Genomic DNA, 27,325 nt, shown 5'->3' with positions numbered 1-27,325 from the left:
GCCAGCCCTTGGCAAAATAAAACCAATTAAAAAATCAAGAGATGGTGCACTCAAAGTCTACAACTGCTGAGGTGAAGCGTTAAGCTGAAGCTTTTGGGAGAACAGTTGGCTGGAACTGTAGAGCTGAGCCTTCCTAGGTCTTAAATCTGATATTCATGGCTTTGAATCTCACCTGAGAATTAATGGTTTATGGCAAGCTAGTGTTCAGGAAACCACCACCCTTCAATTAAAAAGCGAGGGTAGTTGGCAAAGGGACTCTATGCACAAGAACTTCTGAACGCAACGCTTAAAATTCCCTTGGTTTTGGTTTTATAACTTGTAAACATGAGCAGAGCGTTCAATTTGTGCTTCAAATTGTGTCTCATGCTTTGTTTTCCTTAGCTTCTCTTCCTGCTTTTATTCAGCAGATAGGTGGCTTGAACCCAGGAAGGCTAATGAATGCCTGACACAGCAGGCAGTAAATCTACAGACTAGCAGCTCATCCTAGCTTTATTGCTTTATTTTTTTTTAAATTGCTGATAATTACAATAATGCACATGGGCAGGGGTCCAAGACAGGAAGAATTATTGTCTGCAGGCAGATCTGGTGTGAGCTGATAATACCAGCCTGTGTTTGCTTTTGCATTTAAATGGCAGAAATCTCAGTAAAGCAGTCTTTGGCTTACTTGAACTTGCTGGAAGGGGCGGAGTTCTCATCTGCTCGTCCTTTATCGACTTTTGTGGCAGAGGATTCTGCACCAGCAGAAAACTGGAAAGCGATGCAGGAGCTGCAGAGCCCGCTCGGGCGCAGTTTATATTTAGATCGCCGCTGTTTATGGCGAACTTGTGGCCTCCAATGCTCCCAAGTTCCGCGACGATAATCCATGTGCTTTCCGATGTGCCGACAGCAACCGGAGCACTACATAGACCAAAAGGCTGCTGAGGCCTGAAGCATTCCCTCCTGCTTTTTGCACTTTCCTCCGCCTTTCTACAGAGAAAAGGGGAGATCTCCAAACACCTGTGAGTCACGGGCAGCGTTTTCGCCCTTATAATTTGTACTAATGAGGTAGCAGATTATTTCCCCCTCCTCCTCTAGTTTATCATGCGCCATAAAACAAGTCTACATGAGTCATTGGGCAGATAATCTGCCTGTCAGACATGAGGACTCTGGAACGGCCACGTTCAGATAGGGAAAGCAACACTGCAGGCAGGGCTGGTACTTAGTTAGTCTAAGGCAGCAGCGATCAGATTCAGTAAAGCCACAATCCAGCACAGTTTTGGCTTTCCGAAGTTGTTTGTGTAACACGGTTGCCTTTGGCGTCCTCTTTTCTACCCCCAGAGAGACAAAGTTCAGAACAAATCAGTTGGAACATTCCCTGAACAAATGTTACTGTACGCAGAACAGTGTCCTGTAAAAAAGATTAATTGATTGGCCTCAAGCTTTCAAAACCAAAGCTTGTGTGTACAATGGCTGGGACTGGAACATTTCGCCACAAAAGCCACCCTAAAAATATAAGGGTGAGAGAAGAGGTGGGCAGTACTACAGAAGAGTTAGTGAATATATTCACTGTGGTTACCAGGATACCGAGATTCCATAATATACAGGAAGGTACATTTACAAAATCTTTCATCACTTCAAAACAATTTGTCTTGGAAGCAAAAATAACTTCTGGACTAAAACTCATCACAACCCACATACACACACACTTGTCCACGAGCTTTCGTGGTGCACAAAACAGGCAGAAAGAGGCCGAGAGAATAATTTATTAACATTAGGCAGGCAAAAAACAAACCCTTACTAACGATTCAAAGTGATTTAGCATTCGGGGGGGGGGGACAAAATCAAAAAACCTGCCCCAAAACAGCATATTTAGTTTAGAGGTCTTGTTGAAAAAGCCTGTGAAGGAGAGATCACTGCAGGAACCTGTGGTTACTCAGTCTAACCATGCATCTAACCACTCGCAGGGCTTGAGATCAAAAGACTGCACAGATTGTGTTTTTATCTAACACACAACCACCCCAAAAGCAAGCAGGAAATTGAAGGGCATATTTTAACAGAGAATCTGGAATTTGAAGTGGAAACTACCTGAAAAAATGCAAGATAAAGACAACAAGTGGGAATGCAGTTTGGGTTTGGTTTCAACCATTGGTGAGATCAACTATCCGTCCCTTTATAGATGTTGTTGCGTATCACAGATTGGCTATTTATGTGCACAGACCGCAATTGTTTTGGAACACGATAAAGTACTCATTTGGTATCTCAGAAGTCCTGCAAATAGGCTACACATGACCTTCCTTACAGCACATAGCAATAGTTCAAGAGGGATGCTCTAACCACACTGAAGCTCTTCCAATCTGGAAGAGGAAACCCTGAGGTTTGAAAGTACTGGCTTTCCAAACCATGTTTATGGCCATCCTTTAAAATACAAAACTCACAGCTAAAGTACTTTCATATTTACTGCTGCGCCCTGAGCTCTGCCAAGTGTATGCTGATCCAAACCAAAATTAACCTTACCAAAATAATTATGGAACAGCCTTCCTGGTGTAAGTGTCCAAACTGAGCATGTGTTTACACTTCAAAGTTCTACAGCTCTGTCAAAAGCATGAGTTAATTCTATACATCACAGGTCTATGAAAACAATCAGTAGTTAGTAGATAATACCAAGAATGGGGAACTTAACTCTAGCTCCTATTAAATATATTTAGGAAATAATGCAAATTGGGATTTGAAACCAAAACCACCTCCCCACGCACCTTCCCACACACCTCCTCCTGTTATTTATTCTGAGAACTCCTTATGGCTTGTTATGGAGCATCTTCCAGGCAGCACCTTGTACCATTGCTCACATGCAAAACAAAATCTTTTAAGAACATTTTAGCTCCAGGGGTGCAGAAATCAGTGCTTAAAAAAACCCTGAAACACTCTGTATTTTGCTGTTTAAATTCCCATACTGATATTTCAGGTTTATTCAGCTATAGTAAATAACTTTTTGTTAAATAGAACACTTCAACGTGAACATCGCTCCAAGAAAGTTTAGTTTTCAGCTAGCTGCTCATTAGGAAACGTTCCAACAACAAGAATTAACTTGGAGCAAAGAGGCTGAAGTGCAGCAAGATGGCAAAAGCCTGATTTATTTTTAAGCTTGTCACCCAACAGCCAAACGTCACTTGGAAGGATCCAGGCACTATTAGCAGAATTTAGGCTCAAATCTCACAACTTCCTTCCTTCTTCCAAAGTAGAGGATAAAAGGTGGAATTCTATCTTTCCCCTAAAGCTCAAACACCTACATTTAGTGATCTGCTCCAAGAGAGAGGTCAAATGACAAAATGCCTTTTCACAGAATCACAGGATGTCTTTAAAAGCAATCCTGACTAATTTAGTGGCATTTTATTTCGGAAGCATTAATTTATCAGCTGGGGTTTATAGTCACGGTGTCATATCATAGCCAGGCTAACACACCGAAACTCTAATGGATGTATTAAACCGTTCCTTTAAGGGAAGCAACAGATCTCTACTTTGAATAACTCCTTAATGCTATTAGCAAATTAAGTAGTAATTTATAGCACAGACTACAGCTGGCCAGGGGCAGATCCCCTGTAGTGATTTTGCTGATCCAGACAGTAAATCTAGTCCAAGAGAAGCTAACCTAGAACCTCCAGTATTGCCGGGCCAGCATTGCACAGGCTTTGCATGTTGTACAAACACACCTCATTTTCATATGCTGACTTTTACAGCTCTGCAGTCTATTGATCGTGCAGCATTGCATGGAAGTAAAACCAAACAGAAGAACTGGTTTTTATCTTTGATCAAATGAGATTTCAACTTGTTTGCAATTTCTTCCCAGTTTCCGTGAGAAGAACAAACTCCATAACATTGATACTTTTTTCCTTGGGGTTTCCTTAAGCATTTCTCTAGAAATTTTCAAGGTAGTGGATAGAAAGCAGCACTTTCTTCTTTTCTGTCTACTTATTTGAGCTGCAATTGAACATTAGAATGGGGGTAGAATTTAAATCCTGCAGCTGCAAGTGTCTGATGGTCAGTTCTTTGATGAGTTGTAAGAAACATGACACTTCGGTAAGGTCTTTTGAATCACAAAACCATCATGAGCTGAAAGTTTTATTACAAATGGGGAAGCAAAAACTGCCTGTTCGGCAACAGTGAAGGAAATTGCTCTTCGGAAAAGAGCAGGCAGAACAGTTTTAGTCAATTTAGTTCCGTCTTAAAGAGCAAAGACAGGATACACAGAGAACTTCCATCATCTCAAGAGAAATTCCTCTTCAAGGTCTCTGAAAGGTATTACAGATATTACTATTTTATTTCTTTAAACCCCTTGTCCAATTCTTTATTTTCCTATTTGGAAAAGGCTATTAGACAGGACAAGAGGGGGACCATTTACTTTCTGTCGGAGAAGCTTTTCTGCCTGGTCAGATGCTCTCGTCCAATACCATAGACACTTGGGAGAGAGAGAAATTCTTTCCTTGACCCTACAAGCAGACACGGGAAACGCTGACTTAACATGTAAATCCCATCAGTAGGGCAGCGATGGGAGGGTAGATTGATTTGTGTATTGATGCAATAGGCCACTCACCATTTTCCTAGCCATAGGCTGAGTAGCTTCAATAGAGCTTTCTCAAAGTCAAAGGATGAAAATGTTGTGTTAAGTTGCAACCCCGGGGAGCGATGGTTTTGTTTTTCAACCATGGCCCACCTAAGGGTGTTTTTTTAAATTCAGAAACACAGCTGTGTACATATCTCGGCTGTAAATATTAACCCCGCTAGAACGTGGCAAATCACTGTTGTGGATTAGCCCTATGGAATCTATGCAGGTGTCTCACATCATAACAGATCAACACCCAAGAGAGCCTTGTTGAAATTATAGCTTGATGATGCAATAGCACAAGACAGCCAGAAACACTTCTCACAGCCTTATTTCGGACATCTAAAAAGGAAAAGAGCCCAAACAAGCTCCTTAGCAGACTAAGTCTTAATTATCTCGAAGGCTGCGTCTCCCTGCACAATCCCTGGCTAGTCTAGACAGCAGTGATTCCAGTTCTAGCTGAATTTGTGTTATGAGGCCAGGAACATTTAGAAGACTCTGAGAATATTACACTGAGAATTCTTGTATCTGATTGTAATACCAGTTTGAGAAGAAAAACAGGTTAAGTAACCGGTGCAGAATGAATTCATGTGGGTCAAGGCTGCGTGGCAATTCCAAAGCAAATGGACTAACTACCCAGTCTCGCAATTCCATTACAGGTTGTCTATATTTTTGTAGTTATACCTATCAATAAAAGGGATGTGAATATTAGCCCAGAGAGGCAGGAATAATGAGCAGAGTCCTCTGCTTTGCGGCCACTGTTTGTTCCCAAAGTTCCCTCTCACCTTTGCAGGATGTATTCTAACAAATACTGCTAAGCACACAATTTAAGGCTCTCTCAGAAGCCAAGGTGTTTCCGAGGGGATCAACTATTAACACAGGAGAAGGGGGGTGGGAGAAAATGTGTGTGCAGACACCAACAGGCCAAGCGTTTCCAAATGCAAACTCAGTCCCAGTTTCATCATTCTGCAAGATGAGCATCTGAAATCTGGCTCGAGTTAAAGATGTTCGCATCCTGATGCATTCCAACAGATTGCACTGCTCCAGTATGTGCAGTCTGTCTGTAGCTTTATTTTGTACTTCACATGGCATGTGGTGTGTTTTGCAGGCTCAGAGCTATATAAGTCTTCTTCATCACTAAAGGACGTCATCCTAGATGTGAGGTAGGTATGGTCAGATAGATGCTGCTTAGAGATGTATTTGAAGTGATACTGCAATGTGCAGAAGTTATTCCAAGGCAAATATTTCAAACCAAAAATCTCTGCTTTACTTGATCTGGAGTATTTAAAGCTACTTCTTATAAAGAGTAAAAATCGACCAGCCCCCAGTTATGGCACAAGAAAAAGCTTATAGGTAGGTCAGTAAATGGCAACGCATGTCAAAGTCAGCACCAGGGAATAGCTGCTCAAAGTTTAGCTACAAACAGCTGTGCACATTAAGCCCATCTTAGGCATTGGACTTCGCTGCCAGCTGTAGCTAAATGTTTGTTATCTCCTCACTTATACGATCAAAATAAATTTAATAATCACAGACTATTAAATAAAGTAACAGAACAGTATGAGTAAAGCTATCAGCCACTTACATAATGGGGAATAACGATTTAACTTGTTGCAAAAATCTTTAAAGATAGTGACAGGAAACCTGAAAAGCCAAATTGAAACCCAGGACAATCAGGCAAATGAAGTCACGTAGTTTTTGCTTCTGCCTCAAGTAAAAGGGCATTTAGAGTCTCAGAAAGCTGTGCTCCTCACTTCAGCTCTTCTACAGCACCAAAGTAGCTTGCAGCCCAAAGTTTCATGGATATCTTCATAATTTTCTTCTCTGGAGCAACCAATTTAGCTGTTTCCATACACACGACTAGTAAGTATGACACTGGCCATTTCAGAACAGTAATGCTCTTGAAATACATCAGCATCTATTACAGAGGGACTACAATGCTGGATTCTAGTCAGTGCCCTGCAATGAAAGAGGGAATTATCACGCTATAGATGCCCTGTGGAAAACCTCCCACACGGTTATACTTTGAAAAGTATTCTTCTCATCACGCTAATTCCCATGTGAAGCAAGTTGCAAAAGCTTGCTCAATATAATTAAGTGCAACAAATCCATCCAAACCCAGGAATTTGAGCGTCAACCTCAAAATGCTTTTTGTCTCTATTGCAGATTTTACATGTAAGCAAATTTGAAAGATTTCCTGTCATGTTAACAGCCCTGCTACATTAGGAATCCAGCTCTTCTCCTTAGTCTTCCTTGGAGCTGCATTGCTGAGCAAAGGACCTGGCGGACAGAGATAAGGCAAAAGGACTTCGAGACCATCACGTGGTTGATGTTTATTTGTCTCTTAACCTGAGAAACGAAGACATTCTGAAGCAAGATGCAAACATTTAAAATGACACACTATGCACAAAACACCGTACTACGGATTCAAACATATATAACAGATTCCAGCTCTTGTGATGAGTGTAAAGTCTTATTCATAAGCTCAAATACATCTTGTACCTGCATACAATGAAGAGACCAATAAAAACAAAGGCATAAACACACAGACGGAAGGTGAAGGACCCGAGCAAATCCCAAGCTGTGATTGCAAGCACCAAGCCAGCTGCAGACAGCACGGGGATCCAGCAGTGCAAAACATGCCATCGCATCAAGCCTGCGCCCTGGCAGGCCATTCATCTCCAGCCTTTGTTACTGGGAAATTGCTTCCGAGAAAGCGGCTGTTGCCCTAAACAGAATACCCACATACTGACTAGCTTTGTTGCAGACCAAGGATTGATGCAATTTGAACAAGACAGCGTTTATCTGGAGCAACAGAGGCAGAAACACTTTTTTCCCCTGTTTTTAAAGCCTCCAGGGAGCCTCTTCTGCTGTGAAACGATGTTGTGTCCCAGGCACAAGCTTCACATATCCACGAGGATACCCAAACTTCATTCCGTGACCCCCATCGAGAATGTACGTGGCCTCTTCTGGGGTCTGGCTCTTGCCCAGGTAAGTCCACACCACCGTGGACTTTCATGTCCAAAGGCTCTAACAGAATCACAGAATCGACTGGGTTGGAAAAGCCCTCAGAGATCATCGAGTCCAACCCTCGGTCCAACTCTAGTCTGTTTACTAGATCATGGCACTAAGTGCCATGTCCAACCTCACTTTAAAAACCTCCAGGGACGGCGAGTCCAGCACCTCCCTGGGCAGCCATTCCAATGCCTGACCACTCTCTCTGTAAAGAATTTCTTCCTAATATCCAGCCTAAATTTCCCCTGGCAGAGTTTAAGCCCATGGCCCCTTGTCCTATTGCTGATGCCTGGGAGAAGAGACCAATCCCCACCTGGCTATAACTTCCCTTCAGATAGTTATAGAGAGTGATGAGGTAACGCACCAATATGTCACAACCACAAAAGCTCAACATTATTTTTGACTGGCTATCAAGTAAAAAACCTTTTCCACTGATTGATATTTCCAGTGCTGAGGCTACCGGGCTCTACTGGAAGACTCTGGAACCAAAGCAGTCATTTGAAACACCGCAACTCTGACTACTTAGAGGCACTTAATCTACTCCAACAGAATCTTATTCCAACAGTCCGAATGGGAGCTGTGAGCATCCTGCTCCATTCAACAGTAGGAACTGGTTTCCACAATAACACGCATGCTCAACAGTTTTGAGACTTCCTAAGGAGCAGAAACATTTAAGTACATGCACCAGCACGGCCATACCCTCCACTAGAGAACTAATCTTTGGCCAAGAGCGTTACAGAAGCTAACGTGCTTAGCTTGGATCCCAACACCGTTTTATTCTTTAGGGTTTCTAAACGCGTATGTGATCTTCCTGCGTAAAACGAAGCAGACATCAAATTCAATTTCTTCAGCAAGAGCTTTGATAAATTATGCAGAGAAAGACTCACGTTCAAATGCCGATATACTCACTGGGAACTCAAACCACAGGTTTGAATCAACATTTTGCATTTAATCTTTTGAGAGGAATACTTAGCAGATTAAAGCAAATCTGCCCCTCTCTATTTCAGGCCACAATTATTGTAAGTCTACCAGACTAAGAAGTCAACCAGCATTTGGTATTAGTGAATTATACTAATTCATGCAGATTCCTCTAGGACCATTTTGGGCAAGTTATTAGTCTCAATATGACTGGGAAAAAAAATGAAACACTGATAAAAATCCCTACTACTACACTTAGAGCTGGCAACGTGTCAGGGCAAGTTCAAAACCATACACAGGGAATTTGGTGATTAAAAGCTTTATGCTGGAGGTTACCATACATCTAAGCAGAGACCGGCTTCTGTTGTGAATATGCAGTCCAAATCCGTTTGAAATCTAACATGAGTGCATAATGTTTATTGTAACAGATGGTATCGGCAAGATTTCTTCTTTTTGCTGCTGTCGCTTCACACTACGCAATGACATCATAACTAGAGGGATTCATCAACCCAAAATCCAAACCAAAAGGGACAAAGCTTTTGGCAGGGAGCTGGAGCTAAAAATAACATAAGAGCCTTTAAAGAAAAGCCCAAAGATTAAAAATGCAAATGTTTGGCTTTTGATTTAAGCATCTCAGTAGTGAAGTTAGCGCAGGGCAACCCCTGGAAAACACCAAGTAGTTTCCCAAACCTCTGTTTCATCTTTGCAACAACATCAGCAGAAGAGGATTTCTGAGGTCTCATCAATGACTATTTTAGTGCTTTGAGGTGGTAGATTAAAGCATTCGAGCACAGCACCTGTGTGAGAAAATGCACGTCCTTGTTACAGCCGAGTTATCACACACACTGCCGCAAGAACTGAAAAACCCCAAACACTGACCAACACCTTGAAACACGTCAGATGTTTGAATATATAACCAAAGCCGCAAATGTTTGTTGGAAGAAAAGACCTAAATGAGGAACTTTCAAGGTTAAACACTACTTTTCTTTAAACATGAAGGTATGGGTAAGGAGATGATAATTAGCTCCTCTTAAAAGGAAACTGCGCTAAGTATCAACTCCTGCTACAATAAGGAGGAACCACTGCCCAGCCATCCCTGTGTGTTTGTGTCTCTCTGTCCTTGACCTAAATCAAAACACACTTTAGACTGTCGTAATTTCGTTAGAGAGAAGCTTACTGTATGAAATTACCTAAATGCATCCCTGTCACGGAGCCAAAGCCCGGGATCCAAGGCTGAAGCAGTTACCATCCACGCCGCACCTTCGCATGGTACCACGGATTAGTCACACTGTCAACGCGAGGTGAACCATAAGGAGCCCGTGACTCAGTGCCTTACCCGGAGCTACGGCACACACAGCTTTACCCAGATACCAGCAAAGAAGAGTCACTTCCCACCTTCTGTGGCTCTTGGGTTTGCTTTTTTTCAGGCTGCATCTAAATTACGCTGGCAATTTTTAAGCCCTTCATATTTGGTGACCTGAAGAACTTGAACTCAAAGTCATCATTTCATAATGATTTTCAGTTAGCCTCAAAACACAGAAAAGCCATCCGAGCCAAACAATTATCGATTTTGTCTCCTCTGTAAACTTCTCTAAAGCTCCTGCACTGCACAGAATAACAACTTCAGGCCATCATGAACCAAAGGGCCTGTCTGCCCACAGCAACCTGCTGTACCGACCTGTGCAGGAAACCCAAGTCGTTGAAACAACTGGTGAAACCTTCCAAGGTTCACAAGAGGAATCCCCCAGAAAGTCACCGCAAAGATCACACTGAACTCTGCAGCCAGACACTGTTCAGCAGGCTTGAGAGCTAAGAATTCCCCCAAACCACTGCTAATACATACATATTCACAACCAAATCTGCCTGCAACAGAAAATACAAGGCTTTCTGGACCATGCTTCATCCATCAGTTCCCTCCCTTAGGAAATGCAGAGAACCAACATGCAATTTGACTTTCCAAAGTGAAATAAATCATGGAATAACACAGAGCGCAGCAACATTTGACTGCGCACACTAGTTCGGAGTCACTAGCACACTGCTAAAGATATAAACCAAAATAAGTCTGCAATGTATAACTTTGTACAATTATATGATCATTGATGACAGCACAAAATATGACAATTTTGTAATTAAGTACACACACGGGTCTATCTCTCAAAACCAGTGAACACGTCCTTTTCTCTACCAGCTATATACAAAACACCCGCTGTAATACTTCAAAATGAAGCCCTGTAAGCAGCTTAGCCACATGCGTTTCTGATCAGGTGGACACCTGATTACGTCAAGCCAGGGTTTTTGCTGCTGGAAAGATTAGTTGAACAGCATTTACAGAACATCAGTGTTTTGTTCATCCATCTCAAGTTAGAACTTACACTTTTACAAACATGTGTATAGATGAAATTTTGGTGGAGCAAGAGTGAGGATTTAGCGACCATTTCAAAGCCACACTGGAAGGTTAATGTGACTTCTGCCTATGTACGTGGATTTTCCATGTTCTCACATGTAGTAGTATAGCTTAGAGAAGGCTCAATCAGAAATACATTTAACTACAACTGAGAAGGCAGATGGGGGTGAATATTCCCACAGGAATTCCAAAATTAGAAGCAGCAAAAATATAACATTAAGAAATCACTGTAAAACTACCCAGTCAAACTATTTCTCCTTGTGCACTGTCTCTTAGGAACCAAAGCTCATTTCTTTATTCTCCCTATAGCACCCAACTAGCCCTCTTTAAATAAGAGCAGTAATATGCTAAAGGTGCCTTTTAGCTTAGAACCACGGGAAAATAAATAAGCATGCCATTTTGGTCAAACCATGATAAAGAGAAACCTTGCCATTTACTCCACTCACCTCTTCATTCTTACTGCTTTATAAGCCACACTAGTAAGCATACAACAGATATTTATACAGAAGAGTTACAATGTTGTGTAATCGATTTCCCTCTCCTCACAAACCTGAGACTCATTGGCACCTACAGAAAGATGAAAATGAAAATATCGGAATGCAAATTACAGAACTGATACAGTCAAAGTGCCTTAAGGACTCCATTTAAGATAAAACCTGCAATAGGATATGTTATTTGCCCGTGGTAAACTCGCTGCTAGCAGGGAATGCAAAGCATGCCTATTAGAAGTATACATGACATTTTGGAGAAAAAAGGGGCAATCTTGCAAGTTCAAGTACCCTTTGGAATTAGAAGCCTTACCAGAAGGTTTCTAGGCCATCACAAGTATTTGAAGCATTCCAATTAAGAGCGAGCACCATCTTAAATTAACGTGTTTCAGAGGTGCCGACCGTGTGAGCTAAAAATCAATGACACTGAGTTTTACTGCACCTAAGTAGCAGGAGTGCAAGAATCTGAAGGATTACGTCAACACGGAAAACCTAAGTAGTTAATGAGAAGAGTCTGAAATGCCAAAGTGTAGAAAAGACGGCGGTAAACCCTTTGTTATTCTAACAAGAAAGAGATAACAGGGGATTGTGTATTTCTATGGTATTTTCAACTGAAGATCAAGGTTATGGTTTAAGCGCATTTGTAGAGGCAGATGCTGCAGTCAACATAACTCCTGTATACGAGATCAAGTCCGTATATCTCCAAAAGACACAGGAAAAAAATATCACAGGCAGGATTTTTATAAGTAACATCTAGAAAGATGCATAACTGGTCTCTAGAACACAGTGCAATAATCCTTCCTTGCACTCCAACGTACTGAAGGAGGAGCACTATATATTCATAAAGCTCATATCCAGCTAAAGCCACCTACAGAACAGGTTTTGAATCACTCTTAGGCGATGCAATGAACATATTAACAAAACAATCATTTCATCCCTAGCAGAGATATTAATGTCTAAATAACATTTAAGAGAGGCGATAAATACTTCACGTATGGAACGAGGAGAGCTGAAGGCGTTCTCCAAAGAGCAGAGTTTATCTTCACACCGCATTCTACAAAGCAGCAGAAATTCCAGAGCCTCTCTGCAATATCAGATGTCCATCTGATTTGCTTTATTTCCCTGTACGTGCTTCAGAGCAGCTTTTGTTGAGGCTTACAAGAGGCATCGCATAGAATCGCTTTGGTACAAAAGTGTATTTCCCAGCACTCACTGGGAAGGGAAATTTCAAGAACTGAAAATAAGCTGAAGGCCAGAGGCTCAGGGCTGGAATTTTACTGAGCTGTTTCTACCCAGGGTTTAAACACAGAAGTGGAAATTTCCCCTAGGTGGAGTTCTTTTGTTCAATGCAGCAGGCAATTAGAAGTCCCGGAGGTCTGCAGAAATGGCACAAGACTGATATTTTTGTCAGTAAGAATTTAAGCACACAATACAAATATCATGACATGAAATGCATGATCCTGATGTAAAACACACTGCTGGCTTTTTTTCCTCATCCCAAATCCTGGTCCCTTGAAAGAGGCAGGTAACAGGTACAAGCATTCCAGATAGCTTTGGAAAAAGACCACTAAAGCCAAACGTGATTAAAAAAAGCACTATCGAGTCTGCACGGCCTCAGATTTGATTATACAAAAAGGTCAAGTGATAAAAAAGAAACTTTGCATCTTTAAAGGCCTTGAGGGCACAGCAGAGGTACTTTATCATTGGAACACTGATCAAATTAGAACAGATTTATTTTCTTTTTCCAGTTGGCATCAGTGCCCTATTTGAAGTTCTCGGGGACTTCACAACCAAAACAGGGCAGTCATTGGATTCAGACACAACTCTAGGACACATATTACTATGGAAAGAAAACAACGTTAATTGCTGGGTATCAATGATTTCTTTAAGCTCTTCTATTCAAATTCATTTGGAAGAGAAACTGTGAAAGGTTATCTGCCATCAACATGATGATCTGAAAGGGAGACTGACTGTCACCAGCACAAGCCCTTGGGAAAGCCTATTCAAAGGTTTACATACCGATAATTTAAGGAGAAAAAAAATCTGCCACTCCCCTTCCTCTGTGCAGGCAAGAAAAACAAATTGTAGTCGATAAGAAGATTATCGGGTGTTCTAGGGACAGGGACTGGTAGCTAAGATAATCAAGCGAAAGAAAATCCACCTAATGGGACCGTGCCAATCCTACTAAACTAATAATTGCAGACATCGCTATGCATTTTCCTTCACTGCGGTACACTTTCAAACATCATTTTTATTATTAAAAAAAAACAACATACAACAAACCTCTTGCATGTTTTTCCACTGCAATACTTGGTATCATTCGGGAACTATCACAGTATAAAGATACAAGTAACCATTTCACCTCCAAGCTCTGCATGAAGATGCTATGCTGGCAGTAATAGACTCATGAGCTGCAGTCCCTCCCCAGAGAAGACAGTGGGAGAGGATGCAGCAAAATATCAGAATTCAAATGTCACAATTGACACTTGATGTTAGCAAGAAGGGCTGAACAGACCAGAGACGCACTGAGGACAGCCCGCTGCACTGACATAACCCCGCACCAGTACCGATCACCACCCTCTGCAAAAGGAGGGGGCAGAAACACCTTCATTTTAATCCTTTTCCAAGAGGTCGACACCCTCATTCTCAAGAGGTGCTGAGGGGTGACACCTCCTCTCTGCCAAACCCTGCAATGTGCTCCATCCGACAGACAAAAGGCTCCAGAATAAAATTACAGATAAGATTTATTTTCCAACTTGGCATTTTGTAACACACATCCATAAGCAGCGGCAGCTTCCAGAAGGGACGTGCATAGCAGCCGAATTGGTCTCGGATGTGACAGAGGAAGTGACCTACAGCTGGAGGAGTTTCCAAACAGGTGGAAGAGATTAATTAGATTTTCCCTGGCCACCCAGGACCGTCTCCTACCACCAAGGCAATGACGAGGAACCTGATCTGGGCTTTAGCTCCACACCCGCCCAGCAGCCTTAGGAGTCTTGAGTTCTCTTTCCTGCAAGATGACCTCCCCAGAAGTTTTTCCGAAGCAAATTATCGCCACTTTCCATTGATTTCTAGAAATTTAACAGAAAGGCTGGTACAAAGTAGGCAGAATGCTATTCCTCAAGAGCAGTCAAGTACACAAGTCATCGACTAAACCAATTTCACAAGACGCATATTAAAAATATTAAAGAACCATGCTTATTGCCAGTTAGTAATTACCAAAGGCTTCAGATCTTTGCATCACACTGAGGTAGATGTTCTGCTTAACTAAGCTTGGTAAATTTTACTATAAACTGTCAAATCAAGCTATACACAAATAGCCACAAGCCTGCTCTTCACCCAGGTCTAAGTAATCCAGAACCTGAACAAGACGGACACAGCCGCTTTGCATTTCCAAACAACAGCCAGGCGTAGGTTATTAAACTCTATTTCTGTGCCATGTTTAAAGCTCGGGGTGCACTTTGCTCTTTGTTTTGCTGTTTCACTCTAAAGTTTTTAAGCAGCCCAGTTTTTTTTTCCCCTATTCGCCTTATCATTTAGATCGCTAAATTACACAGAATTTCAATTTTTAGGGGATGAAGTCAGAATTTACCCCTTCCAATTACTTTCATATATAGAGATAAAACCGTAATAACTATTCGTATAGATATACAGATGTGTATACAGCTCAATTGCGGCATCCAAGCCATTTCTGTGTTAAATGCACACCCTTTACACTTGGCAGAAGCATCCTCTCGCAAAGATAACACTTCAAACCTCCACATTTATTGGGGATCTAGCAAGCAAATGGATTCCTTTAAGCGAGGCTTATTTCTCCCTGCGAAATCGCCCTCTAATATCTTCTAAGCTTCTAGACCAATCTGAAGCTCACGGCTCTTGCTACCGTGCCAAGAATGCAGAGGTCACTTCTCAAAACACAAATTAAGAAAAACAATAAAATAAAAAGAAACAGGGATCCTAGCGAAACGAAGCTGCTAAACCATGCGATTTTGGGCCAGATAAGAAACCTGCTTGGGAGTGTTTTCCTGAAAACCAGAACAAAACACGATCCCACCACCCCCTACCCCTAGAAGGTCTCGCAGAAGCTGCTCAACCTCTGGGCTGCGAGAGGAGACACCTTGAACACGCCATTTACCGCCCTCCTCCACAACCGCAGCCCAGCGGCAGGTCGCCCCCGGGCGATAACGCAGCCCCCCCCGGGCAGGGAGGAGAAAAATCACCCCGGTAACATGGCGAGAGAGCCCCAACCTCAGCCCCGTTTCTCCCCGCGGCCGCTCCTTCCAACCTGCAGACAATACCCGGCCCCCCCACCGCCCCCGCGGGTGCTCCCGGGGGAGCCGGGGCCGCACCCGCCGCCGCCTGAGGAGAACCGGGCAGCCGCACGCAGCCCGCAACGGCCGCCCGCGTACTCCCAACAGCCGCCACCCTCCCCAGCCCCTGCGCACCTCGATATAACCGGCGAGGGTGACCGCGGGGCCGGTGAGCCCCAGGAGGAGCAGGAACGCGGAGCGGTAGCCCATCGCAGCCGCCGCTCTCCGCCGCCGCCCAAAGCGCGACTGCGGCCTCGGCGGCGCGCCGGGAGCCGCCTCACCTAAGCCCCGCCCCTCCGCCCCTGCGCCAATCGCGGAGAAGGCGGAGGAGTGACGCCTCGCTATCCCCGGCTGGCGGCCAATCGCCGCGCGGCCGAGAACCGCCGGCCCCGCCCCCGGGTGAGTAAGGACGTCTAGGCGAGTAGCCACGCCCCCTTCCCGCAAGCAGCCAATAGCAGGCGCAGGGCGCGTTACCCCGCCCACGGGGGCAGCTCATGGGGGAAATGGCGGCCGGAGCTGAGGCCCTGGGGGGAAACACCCCCTGGGGGTTTCACCCTCTTATTTTTAGGCTGCTATGGAAATTAACCACCCACGTCCAATTCTTGACATCCAAGAGCCTAAAGGGCAATGGGGCGGTGTAACCAGGATCTATGAGGGTCTGCAGACCCAGAGACCTTCAGCCTCATTGCTTCAGGGGGTTTGCTTGGGTCAGAACAGGAAAATGTGGCCATTTCCTCATAAAAAAAATAAAACAGGGAAATTTCCCAACCTAAAAATAAAACTGTGTTTACATTAATCCCCAATTTCTTAACACCCTTAACCCACAGTGCTACCGGCAGGCTCTGAGCGCTTCTTGCTTTCCAATAAAAACCAACACGCTTGTGCTTTTTATTACTGTTTTCTGTTCAAATGCAGCTCTAGCGTAATAACAGTGAGTTGCTCCATCCCGTCACCCATGCAAACACAGCAAAGCTCTCCCTAAACTGTAATTAAACAACAAGATTTATCGCTGTGATCCATCATCTTCGTCACCACTCTCTCCAGTGGGGTGTCAAATGGCTGTGCCTCCCGTTTCTTTGGAATGTTGTTACTTAAAAAACCAACTTCAACAATATCAAGCCCTTCAGGAACTGCAGAGCTACCAAGCACAGCTACAAAACGTTCATAAATTAGTCCCTTTTTATTATTTTCTTTGGCTTCTACAATGAGAACGTACATGAATCAGTTCAGGGATGACGAGTCCCCATCTTGGTTTCGGTGGCCAGAATATTTTTAGACATAACACCTTTAAAAACATGATATAAATCAATATACTCTAGATTTCTGCGCTTTTTTTAAGCAACATCAATCAGTGAACATATTAGAACGACATCAGAAAAATATTACCTATATATTCACTTTCAATTTTGTATGAAAATATATAAAGTGCTTAACTTGGAGTGAAGAAAAATGTCGCATAGTTATAAAACATTCCCATTCTCAACTTCCAAATTCTTTAGTGTCTCTTACAAGCCCTATTTTCTGAAATAGTTGAAGGGAATATTGCTGAAATGTTGCAGATGGGGGTAAATCTGTACGATAGATCAATAAGCTGCCCAGTTTTAATTAAAGCAGCTGACTGGTCCACTAGTCACTTATTACAGTCTCTTTTTTATGGTATTTGAAAACACTTAAATCTCTTTTACTGCAGACTTCTGGCATATATAATTTTCTTTCCAACTTGGCCAAATTCAGTTGGAAAATGGAGTTAACAAACCCTTTTTTGAAAATTGATACATTTTAATGTAAATATTTTATTGTGCAATATGAATGCCTGAGTAAATATTCTGAGTTAAGCTTTTCCCTTTGCTTAAAAACGGGAAGGATTTTTCTTTCTTCCCTGGCCAAAACATACAAGCTCTTTATACATCTTTAAATAGCGGCTTTCATTTGACATTGAATTTATATAGTATCTAGAATACTATATAAATTAATACACTTTTAATACTTAATATTTACATTGTGCTTGGCGAGAATTAATGTTCACAGCCCCTCTGAGCGAATGCATTTGTAGGATGGTGAAAAAGCTGAAAAAACACCCAAAAAAGATTGTTACTTGGGGGTATATGAAGACCTGAATTTTGGGGCACAGCAGAAACTGAAGGAATTGGCTGCAGGTTACCGAAGACCCATTGAAATCAAGACACAAATGTCCAAGTGCAGAGGGTGTGCAACGTTTGATGGCACTCGGAGTCTGAATTTCCACAGCCATGTGGTGCCAGTGTCAGAGCAACCAAAATAAACCTCATCTTCTGCCTCCACATATCCAGATACACTCATTTTCGGTAGGATGGTGGCTGTTAACACAATAAAAAGCAACATCCCCCTAACACAGGCATGATGTACCAAACAGATACTCAATTCACTTTGGAATATTTTTACTGAGACAGCTTTGATTACAAGCATCATCCTTATTTTGCTGAAAAGTCCATCAGCAACGAGATGAATGAAGGAAACCATGGAAGAAACTGGGCTTAAGGTATAAGGTGTGCGCAGAGGATGGAAATGTTCCATAGAATAAGGGTAAAAGAAAAGATGGAGAGACTTCTGAGCAATGGGAGTTTAAAAGAGGAAGGTGATTCTTATGGGAATACTGTGGAGTTTTAGAAAAGCGAAAGGATGGAGAATAAATACAAGTGGATGCATTGCAAGTGGAGTCGTACCTTAAAAACAGGAATAAAAGGAGTAATTGCAGGCAGGAGGAAAACCAGCACAGGAACCTGTGAAAAGAAAGGGACACGGTCAATAGTGGTTGACAACAAACCGTCCTGATTCTGCTCAAAGACTTATTTAAATGGGCTTGGCAGGGAAGGCAGGAAAGTCTTTCCTTTATAGTATCGATGAATCCTTAACTCCTGATGGTAATTTTCTGAGATTTTATCAGCAGTTTGTGCTGTGTTCATCTCAACAGCGTGTAACAGGAAGCAGTTATACCATTAATTCCCCTTCTTTTAGGTTTAGAAATATTACTGCTTTGCTGAAGCACACTAGCACAGAAAAGGTGGTAATGCACTGGAAAATGAAAAATATAATACATCAATCGAGGATGCTGAAGGTGAGTACAACAAGAACATGGCTGCTTGAGGAAGCTGCTGCTCCATCAGTGCTCTGAAAATGAATTGTAGCATCAGGAAAACGCACTAAGTCTGTGATCTCCCCTCATTTTCTAGATGGAGGGCAAAACCAATGATCACAGCGAATTTAACTGGACAATTTGTTTGTCTGAAGAGGAATATTACCCACGACAAATGCAGCATCTCAAAGACACAAGCAATCCTTTTCAGAATAGATTTGCACATCTGAAGGATTCACTATCCAGGAAAGGAAATTACCTCTAATACATAATTCAATAGAGTAACGATGAGCCCACACTCAGATTTAGGATCCCAAATGCAAGAAAAGAAGGGAGTGTAACCACCTTTTTAGCTAACGATCAGTTTGCAGAATATACAGTCTGGGTATTTACGCTGCTCATTTCTTCTCTCCAGATGGATCCAAAGCTTTGGGCACCGGCGGGATCCTGACACAGAACACCACCTTGTGCTAACACTAACCTCAGCCTCTGAAGGTGGCAGGATCAGTTGTTCACCTATCAAGCCAAGCAAATAATTCCAACTTCAGTGGGCTGAGCAGCACAGTTTGCGGTAGAGAAGCCACGCAAGAGCTAAAAGATAAAAAACAACCCACAATTAAAAAGAATCCACCACCAACCGAGCGTATTTTCCACAGATATTGGCTCATTATGATGCTGAGATTTCTTCTGTTGTCCTTGGGCAACGTTTCTTTCCTCTCCCCTCATCTGCTTGCCAGTCTCATTTCAGCGGTGTGAAAGGTCATTCATTTTATAGAGGTCTCCCATGAAAGATGAAAATTCAAATATGTTCTAATTAGCTGCGGTTCCACATAAGTCAGTATTATTGCAGCTTTTATATTACCTCTGAATTTGTCCCACAAATGTGCGTGTCAAATATTACAGTAGAATGATAAATGGTATCACACATAATGGAAGGATTAAGTGTTGATGCAGGGGAGTTGCTCCAAAGGAACAATTTTCACTTCTTTCCACTCATAATTTATTTTTGTCCCATGCTGTAAAAGAAATCTGAAATTGAAAATAAAAATGGCTTGTGCTACTGGCAAGCAAAAGAAGAGATCTGATTCACGACTGAATTCTTCATTCAGTATTCATTGGTGGACTAAAAGCCAAATCATCTTAAACAAACGGCACGGCAATGAGCAACGTCCAATCTAAAAACCTCAGGACTTGTCCTGCTGAATAAATGTAGAATCATTTCCAGCAGCTTTGAAGATAAGTGCAATTCACTAACAAAAAGAAGTACCCCTCCCTCTGTAATCAGCTGTGATTCAGAGCCTGTTACATCAGGTATCGTGGAATAACCTGCGCTGACAAGCTCATTTGTGGCACTCACCGGAGCCACCTTTGATTTCACGCCCCCTCCATCGCTCATTTGCACAGTTACTCAGTTTGCAAGCAAAGGTGTGTTAGGAAGCAACTTATGGATAATATGGAATTGTAAAATATGTCTAAGAGACATGTCATGCCTGATACTGCACAGCTTCATTACTGGGAACTGTTTTCCATCAGCTGTGCAATACTTCCAAGTCCTTCTTTTTCTGATGCACTTAAAAGCCAATTAACCCCACCAAAAATCCCCTCCTTACTCATTGTGATTTCAGCACAGCCAGCTGCAGGTTGCATCATTCTATTTAAACAATCATTAAGGCACAATTTCCTGTTGCAATCATCATTAGAAGGCTCGTGGCTCCCAACCACCCCATCGTTGTTCTTATGTCAGCATAGGGATATTTAGTTTCCTGAAATGCGCAGCCTGGAGACAAGGGTATCACCAGAACACACTTTGGGAAGGAGCTGAGGGGTCTTGTGCTGATAAGCAGCCTGGTCTTCACCATAAAAAGGGGAAAAAAAAGGCATAAGGATAAAAAAAATCAGTGGGATTTGGAATTCCCATGCACAGGAATTGGTATTTGCAGACATTGCTCTACAGCTTTTAATTTCAACACCTCAAATACAGCTTGCTCCCTAGCGCTATTTATTTGTAAACTCATTTAACCTTGGACACAGTTCTTTGGAGCTTTACAACTGATTTTTGCCTATAATTTTCCCCCACTCATTGGGATTGAGTTGCCTGTGCTCAAGCCATCCATGTTTGCTAAAGGTTGAAGGTCCTTTTCCCCCGCAATACTGAAAAGGCCAGTTTGCAAGAGAGCTGTTCAGCAATACCAGCATATTCTGTATTTTACAAAGCAAATTACAAAGCTCCTTCCAAGTCCAGGTTTTCCAGCCTCACCTCAAGCCATTAGTTCGACTCCCTGAGGTCTCTCCCTAGATGCAGCTCATTGGCCAAGTTATATAAAAGGCGTCTTAAGTCAAGCACTCTACTGAGGTTTGAGTTTTCCCTTTAAAATGCAAATGGCCGGTAGTTAATTCCCTTTCAGGATTTAGGAGCTGAATTTAAAATGGGAAACGATGATACAAAAATATACTTCAGAAAGCATTGCAGTATGAGCAATGAAACATTTGCCACATGAATACAGATTCTTCTGGTCAGCCAGATATCTTCATTTATCTGCATTTTAACAGTTTCCCTCAAAACTGCTGTTGGCCACAGTTTCCCTCAATGCGTTACCCAGTGTAGTCTCAGTGGACCACAATGAGGGCAAAATCTGACCATGTTTTCTATTCTTTTTTTAAATGTCGCATATCAGCACACTTAAATATATCAATATTCTATCAGGCATTACAAATATCTCCCTCTTCTCTGCTAAAAAGCCTATTGAGACCTTTTGCACATAGCTGAAAATACAGCTGGATACCAGACCCGTTCGCCAGCTCCTTTGGTGACTGGAAAGGCTAAAAAGCTACCCAAAGAAGTGTTTACTTAGAAAATACATTCAAATTGATATTTACTTACCAATTTCAAAAGGAATCTCTTCCTTTTCGAAAGGAACTTCAAAATGAATGTCTTTCTTTCTCATAATTACTGGTTTACTTCTAAGGAGTGGGGGGGAAATAACGACATCTAATTATGTCCTTAGATTAATTTATGCTTAGACACACAGAATTATCCCTACAACCTTACAGGGACCTGGGGGATGTGAAAAGCTTTAACTTGCATTTCAAATTCCGAGCACTCCGCTCCTTGTGTGATCAGAGCTCCACTATCTCAGCTAGGCTCCTTCTATTTGTTCTGTCTCCTGGAAAATATACCTTTATGTAACCCTTCCAAAGGATTCGTTTCTCTGCACACAGACACCGGCGCAAACACATACACCAGTTTTAACACACCTTTATCCTGGTAAAGGATGGAACCGTGTCATCGTGATATAAACCCCACAGCTCACATGTCTAAACTGCAAAGCTTCCAGCCTACACTTGGTATGGCCAAATTCTGTGATCCAGCTGAAAAACTAGAAATTATTTATATTTGGAGATAAGATTTTTCCTCTGTCTATACAAGAAGAGATAGAATGCACCAAATATCCAAACTTTCCCTTTTTGCCCTTCTTTTGTCTCTGTGTTTTTCTGCAAATTGCATACTGTCCAAGTTCATTCTTTTTTTGTTCCAGACTGACTTTAATCAAAGCCCAGATCTAAAAGTCCCCAAACAACCAACAAAGAATGTATTTCAGTACGTTAAATTTGAGAAGTCACAATAAAGGCTGTGGTATAATACTGTGATATCACTCACAAAGGACTGTTACTCCATTGTGAAGGAAAACAGCATCTGGCACAGGGCAGGAAATAATTTCCCCAAAAAAAAAGCATTTGAGAAGTAGAGCAATGAAAAATAAGTTTATGGCTACATAAGTTGTTCTCTTTAATAAAGGTTTTTGTATGCAGAAAATATTTCTTTGAAGTAAGGGAAGGAAAAATGCCACACACGTTAAGTCTTTTTTCCGCCTTCGACTCAAACGTTTGCCAGCGGTTTGCAACAATTGCGTGATTCACTATTGAGTATTTAATCCTGAAAGATGCCTGCACTCTGTAGACGGCTCCTTTATTCACAGAATCACAGGATGTCAGAGATTGGAAGGGCCCTGGAAAGCTCATCCAGTGCAATCCCCCCATGGAGCAGGAACACCCAGATGAGGTTACACAGGAAGGTGTCCAGGCGGGTTGGAATGTCTGCACAGAAGGAGACTCCACAACCCCCCTGGGCAGCCTGGGCCAGGCTCTGCCACCCTCACCCCCAACAAGTTTCTTCTCAAATTTAAGTGGAACCTCTTGTGTTCCAGTTTGAACCCATTACCCCTTGTCCTGTCACTGGTTGTCACCAAGAAGAGCCTGGCTCCATCCTCCTGACACTCACCCTTTAGATATCTGCAACCATGAATGAGTCCCCCCTCAGTGTCCTCTTGTCCAGCTCCAGAGCCCCAGCTCCCTCAGCCTTTCCTCACACGGGAGATGCTCCACTCCCTGCAGCATCTTGGTGGCTGCGCTGGACTCTCTGCAGCAGTTCCCTGTCCTGCTGGAACTGAGGGGCCACAGCTGGACACAAGATTCCAGGTGTGGTCTCCCCAGGGCAGAGCAGAGGGGCAGGAGAACCTCTCTGACCTACTGACCACCCCCTTCTAACCCAGCCCAGGTACCATTGGCTTCCTGGCCACAAGGGCCCAGTGCTGGCTCATGCTCACTCTGCTGTCCCCAGGACCCCCAGGTCCCTTTCCCCTACGCTGCTCTCTAATAATTCATCTTTATTTTGTATTTTTAATGCTATCAACCAACACATCAGCTGTTAAAGAAAACCTGGTAAAAAACTATGAAAGGAGATAAACCCCCAGCAGGTGTTACAGAAATACTGAATTGTCTTTTGGTCTTAATTACACTTTTAATGTGCTTTTGCTGTGTTGCACTTGCTTTACATTGAATGAAATGCCATTTTGTAAAGTATTTTTTCTGCCCTTGTTATTGCTGTGATCTTTTATTATTCAGGCAGATTCACCAAGTGGCCAATTTCACAGCATTTTGAAAATCAGGGCTCAAATTTTGCGATAAAACTTTCAGCCCAGCCCTTACCTGAGCTCCTGTAGTAGCTTTAAAAACAGTGTTCCCAAGCAAATGGGTTTTATAGCACTGGCAAACATCAATTCTACTCCTAGAGCAAAACATTTGAAACAAATCTCCAGAAAAGTCCCTGCAAAATTCCAGCAGAGCAAACCTGACAGGAGACGCACAAGCACTCTCAGCTGGAACTGCAGCGAGGATTCATGCTCAGGCGAGCAAATCCTGAATTTTTCCACTGTACGCAGAGTTACAAGAGTTCAAAGCACCAGCTGAACGATTCTGGAATAACAGGGAGATTTGAAAGAACACTCTCACCTTACCCTGGCAATCCACCTCTGTTTTGACTCACGCTGGCCAAGTGCCTGGGCACACCTGGAATATGTAACATTCAGGTGCACCTGAATAACATCACAGGAGCCCGAACAATGAGAATATTTCCTGCAAGAAAAAGAAAAGAAAACCAATGCCAGTGAGTGAAAATAATTGGGTTACATTGCATTCACTGAAAGATTTTAGGGAAGCAGAGCGAGGTGTTGTTTCTTCCATCTTCATCCCTCCTCCGGTGTCATTAGTCTGACACACAGTGGAAGATCCACCAGAATTCTCTGCTCTATACAGCAATTTTTCATGTTTTCTGCCCAGCAGCAGGAGTTTTTCACTTGTAGCCATCTGCAGCAGGGCAGAGGCTGCAGCTTCAACCCTAACAGCTGTCTCCAATGATACCGTTTTCTTTTTGTCCCCTGGAGAGATAAGGCAGCATTGAATTCACTGACAAATCCTAGCATTTGCTATACATTCATTTTATTTGATACCTATGACACTTGTTTTCAAAGGCATTCAGGTATCAGCCTCAAGCGTGGGTGGAATACACTTACTTTTCAGGCTCGGTTTAGTTTTAAAACATCTCCTCCTTTAAACACATCAGTCACTAAAGCAAAAATCCCTCTTCTGCTGAAACAACGATCCTCTTGAACACAACTTCCAACTGCAGGGAACTGCTCTGCAAGAACACTTTGAATGTAATCTGAGGTTGCATTAAAATTAACACAGCCCCACGCTACTGCAGGTCAGGCACTCAAACAGGACACAAGGTGTTGCTAATGCAGCACCACTAATGGTGTGAACGTGCATTTTCTCCTACTCAAGGACAAAAAGGTCCAGAACCCTGGGAAAAAAGTTTCAGCTATATTTTTATCCTAATACCTTAACTTCATAATTGTTATGCTAGAAAATTAACACTAAACTTGAAAACGTGGCAAGGAGCAACTCAAACACCAAAAGAAAAGTTATGCGCACAGCCTCCTTCAATATCATAAATTGATTTTAACTAAACCTATAGGGTTTTAATAAATATAATAAGAGCACAAACACAATATTTAGGACCAACTCTAAAAAGAAAACCTCAAAATTTTACCAAAAACCAAAAAGGGCCAAAGCTTAAGCTGTAGCACCAAGAAGCCACAGAAAGCCTTAGGAGGGACCTGAGAACATTAATAAAGCCTTAAGAGGGACCTGAGGACATTAATAAACCCTCGTGATCCTGAGCAGCTTCACCTGGAGCTCCCACCCATGTGTGCAGCAGCTCTATTTAAGCCGAGCTCAGGGACCTCACTCTTTATTTAAGAGAACCCAGGGAAGCCTTGGGGTCTGGCTTAAGGATGGTTATACCTGGATGTGGTTTTTTAATCACACTGCCCAGCTTTATCTTGAGTATATTTTGTTATTCTGGCTTTAGTAAGTGTTTATTGGATTGTTGTCTAGTTTTCCTTGTACTTACCAGCCTGTGTTGTGATTTGTAGGTTTAATTCTTGCTAGGAGCTTAAACCTGTCTTACTCTCTTAAATTTGGCTGATGATCTGGGTTTTTAAATCATCCGCAATGTCTTCCCTAGATAAACTTTCTTCAGCTGTTGTTGGTGAGTGTTTTCACAGCCTTAAAAATCCAGATTTTTGGGTAAGAGCTAAAAACATTTTAGGAAAAGCTTTTTACCCTTAAAGGCCAAACAATGGTCTCTAAAGCTCTTTTTGGAAATGCGTTGCATAATCTAGAAGCTGCCTTTTAAAAGCCATGTTGCTCTAATCTACCAGAGTGAAACAGATGGGGAATGGGGAATACCTTATACAGGAAAACATAAAAGAAATAGGGGTTGTTTAAGCAAAGAAAATAAGCTTTAGGAGAGGCTGTGACTGCTGCCTATAAATATGTTAGAAGAGTAAACATTATGGAAATAAAAGTCCCCTATTTAAACTGCATAAAGATGTTGGCATGAGAACAGACAAGTAGAAAAAGGCCCTAAAAAGCCCCCAAACTTGTGTTCAGTGACATTTTTAGTCTCTTGTTCATGGCTGCAAGAATGAAAATCTCTGCATTGATGTTCCTATTGCTTATGTTTCTTATTAAATATTGGGGATAAATGGTATTTGGGTAGCAGGCAAAAGGGCAGCGTGTGCATGCGATTAAATGTCTTATCTAATGGTCTGTGTCATTTAGCTTGACGTAACAGCACCTGTAAAATTTTAAGATAATTAGGTAGATGTCATTAAAACACAGTAACATGCAAAGTTCTTTTAGTTACACCTTTCCTTGCAATACAAGGGTATTAATTCAGCTTGTTTAAAAAAAGCTTGAACTTTGTGGTGTGGAAATGGCCCTAAGAACCAATATAGGTTGGCTTTGTATGTGTTGTACATGATGATATTTAACTAAATATATTGTGGCTTGTTCATAATCAGTAAAGTCATATCATTACCTCCACCTTGTTCTGTGTTCTCTGTGCAGGATGCAAAGTAATTACATTTGGCTGTGTTATAATTTAGCGGGTTTGAACAGCGACATGGAGGGAGCTGAAGTTTTTCCATCTTCAGGCATCACCGGCTTCTATAAATCCAATGAGTTTACAGCACTGGAGTATTTTTCTCTGTTGTGTTTTGTTCTATGTGCTTCTCAAAAGGGGAATAATGTCATGAAGAAAAGAATCAAATAATGCCAAGAAAATTGGAAACCAAGAGGTACAGAGAGGAAAAAAGAAATAGAAAAGCTTTCTAGGAAAGAAGGGAAGAGAGAAAACAGGCAAGAAAGGACATGGGCTGTGCTGATATAGCAAAATACAAACAAGGTGATGCAGAAATGGAGATAGAGGCCCAGGAGATGAGGGGGGGAAAGCAAGATTTAATGAAGTGTTGCAGCGCTGTTCAAGACAAATGGAGAAATGATTTTTATGTAGCATATTTGAATTATGAAGATTAGAAATAAATTAACCTCATGTGAAGGGATTTTTCTCTCTCTGACAGCAGGAGGCTGTTGGAAAAACAAAGACTGTGCCGGAGCATCAGAAACAAGATGTGAAATGTGGGGAATACAATAGGCATTACATCAGAGCCCAGATACTGCGGGGGGGTGAATCAGAGCAGCACCTCTTTTCTGCAGCTGGTGGCTTGTTGCATCCACCACATGCCTGCACTGGGTTGGTGTTTCCAAGTAAGAGACAGAAAAAAACCCCACCAACCTGTGGAATAGCTTTTGGAACATGTC

At 42.3% G+C, this 27,325-nt stretch overlaps 1 protein-coding gene across 6 annotated transcripts in view; it reads right to left on the bottom strand.

Moving 5' to 3' along the window:
• Positions 1-15,952, bottom strand: part of APLP2 (amyloid beta precursor like protein 2) — a 48,039-nt gene extending 32,087 nt beyond the window's left edge. For all 6 annotated transcript variants that reach the window (XM_080358037.1, XM_080358038.1, XM_080358039.1 and 3 more), the window contains exon 1: positions 15,844-15,952. In XM_080358037.1, the coding sequence (XP_080214163.1) occupies positions 15,844-15,918 (75 nt within the window). In that variant the 5' untranslated portion in view covers positions 15,919-15,952. The remainder of the gene's footprint in view (positions 1-15,843) is intronic.
• Positions 15,953-27,325: the final 11,373 nt, after the last annotated feature.

This window comes from Nesoenas mayeri (genome assembly GCF_963082525.1).
Source record: "Nesoenas mayeri genome assembly, chromosome: 22".
NCBI classification, from domain to species: Eukaryota; Metazoa; Chordata; class Aves; order Columbiformes; family Columbidae; genus Nesoenas; species Nesoenas mayeri.
Note: the sequence above shows the minus strand (reverse complement) of the source record. Positions and strands in the feature narration are given on the sequence as shown.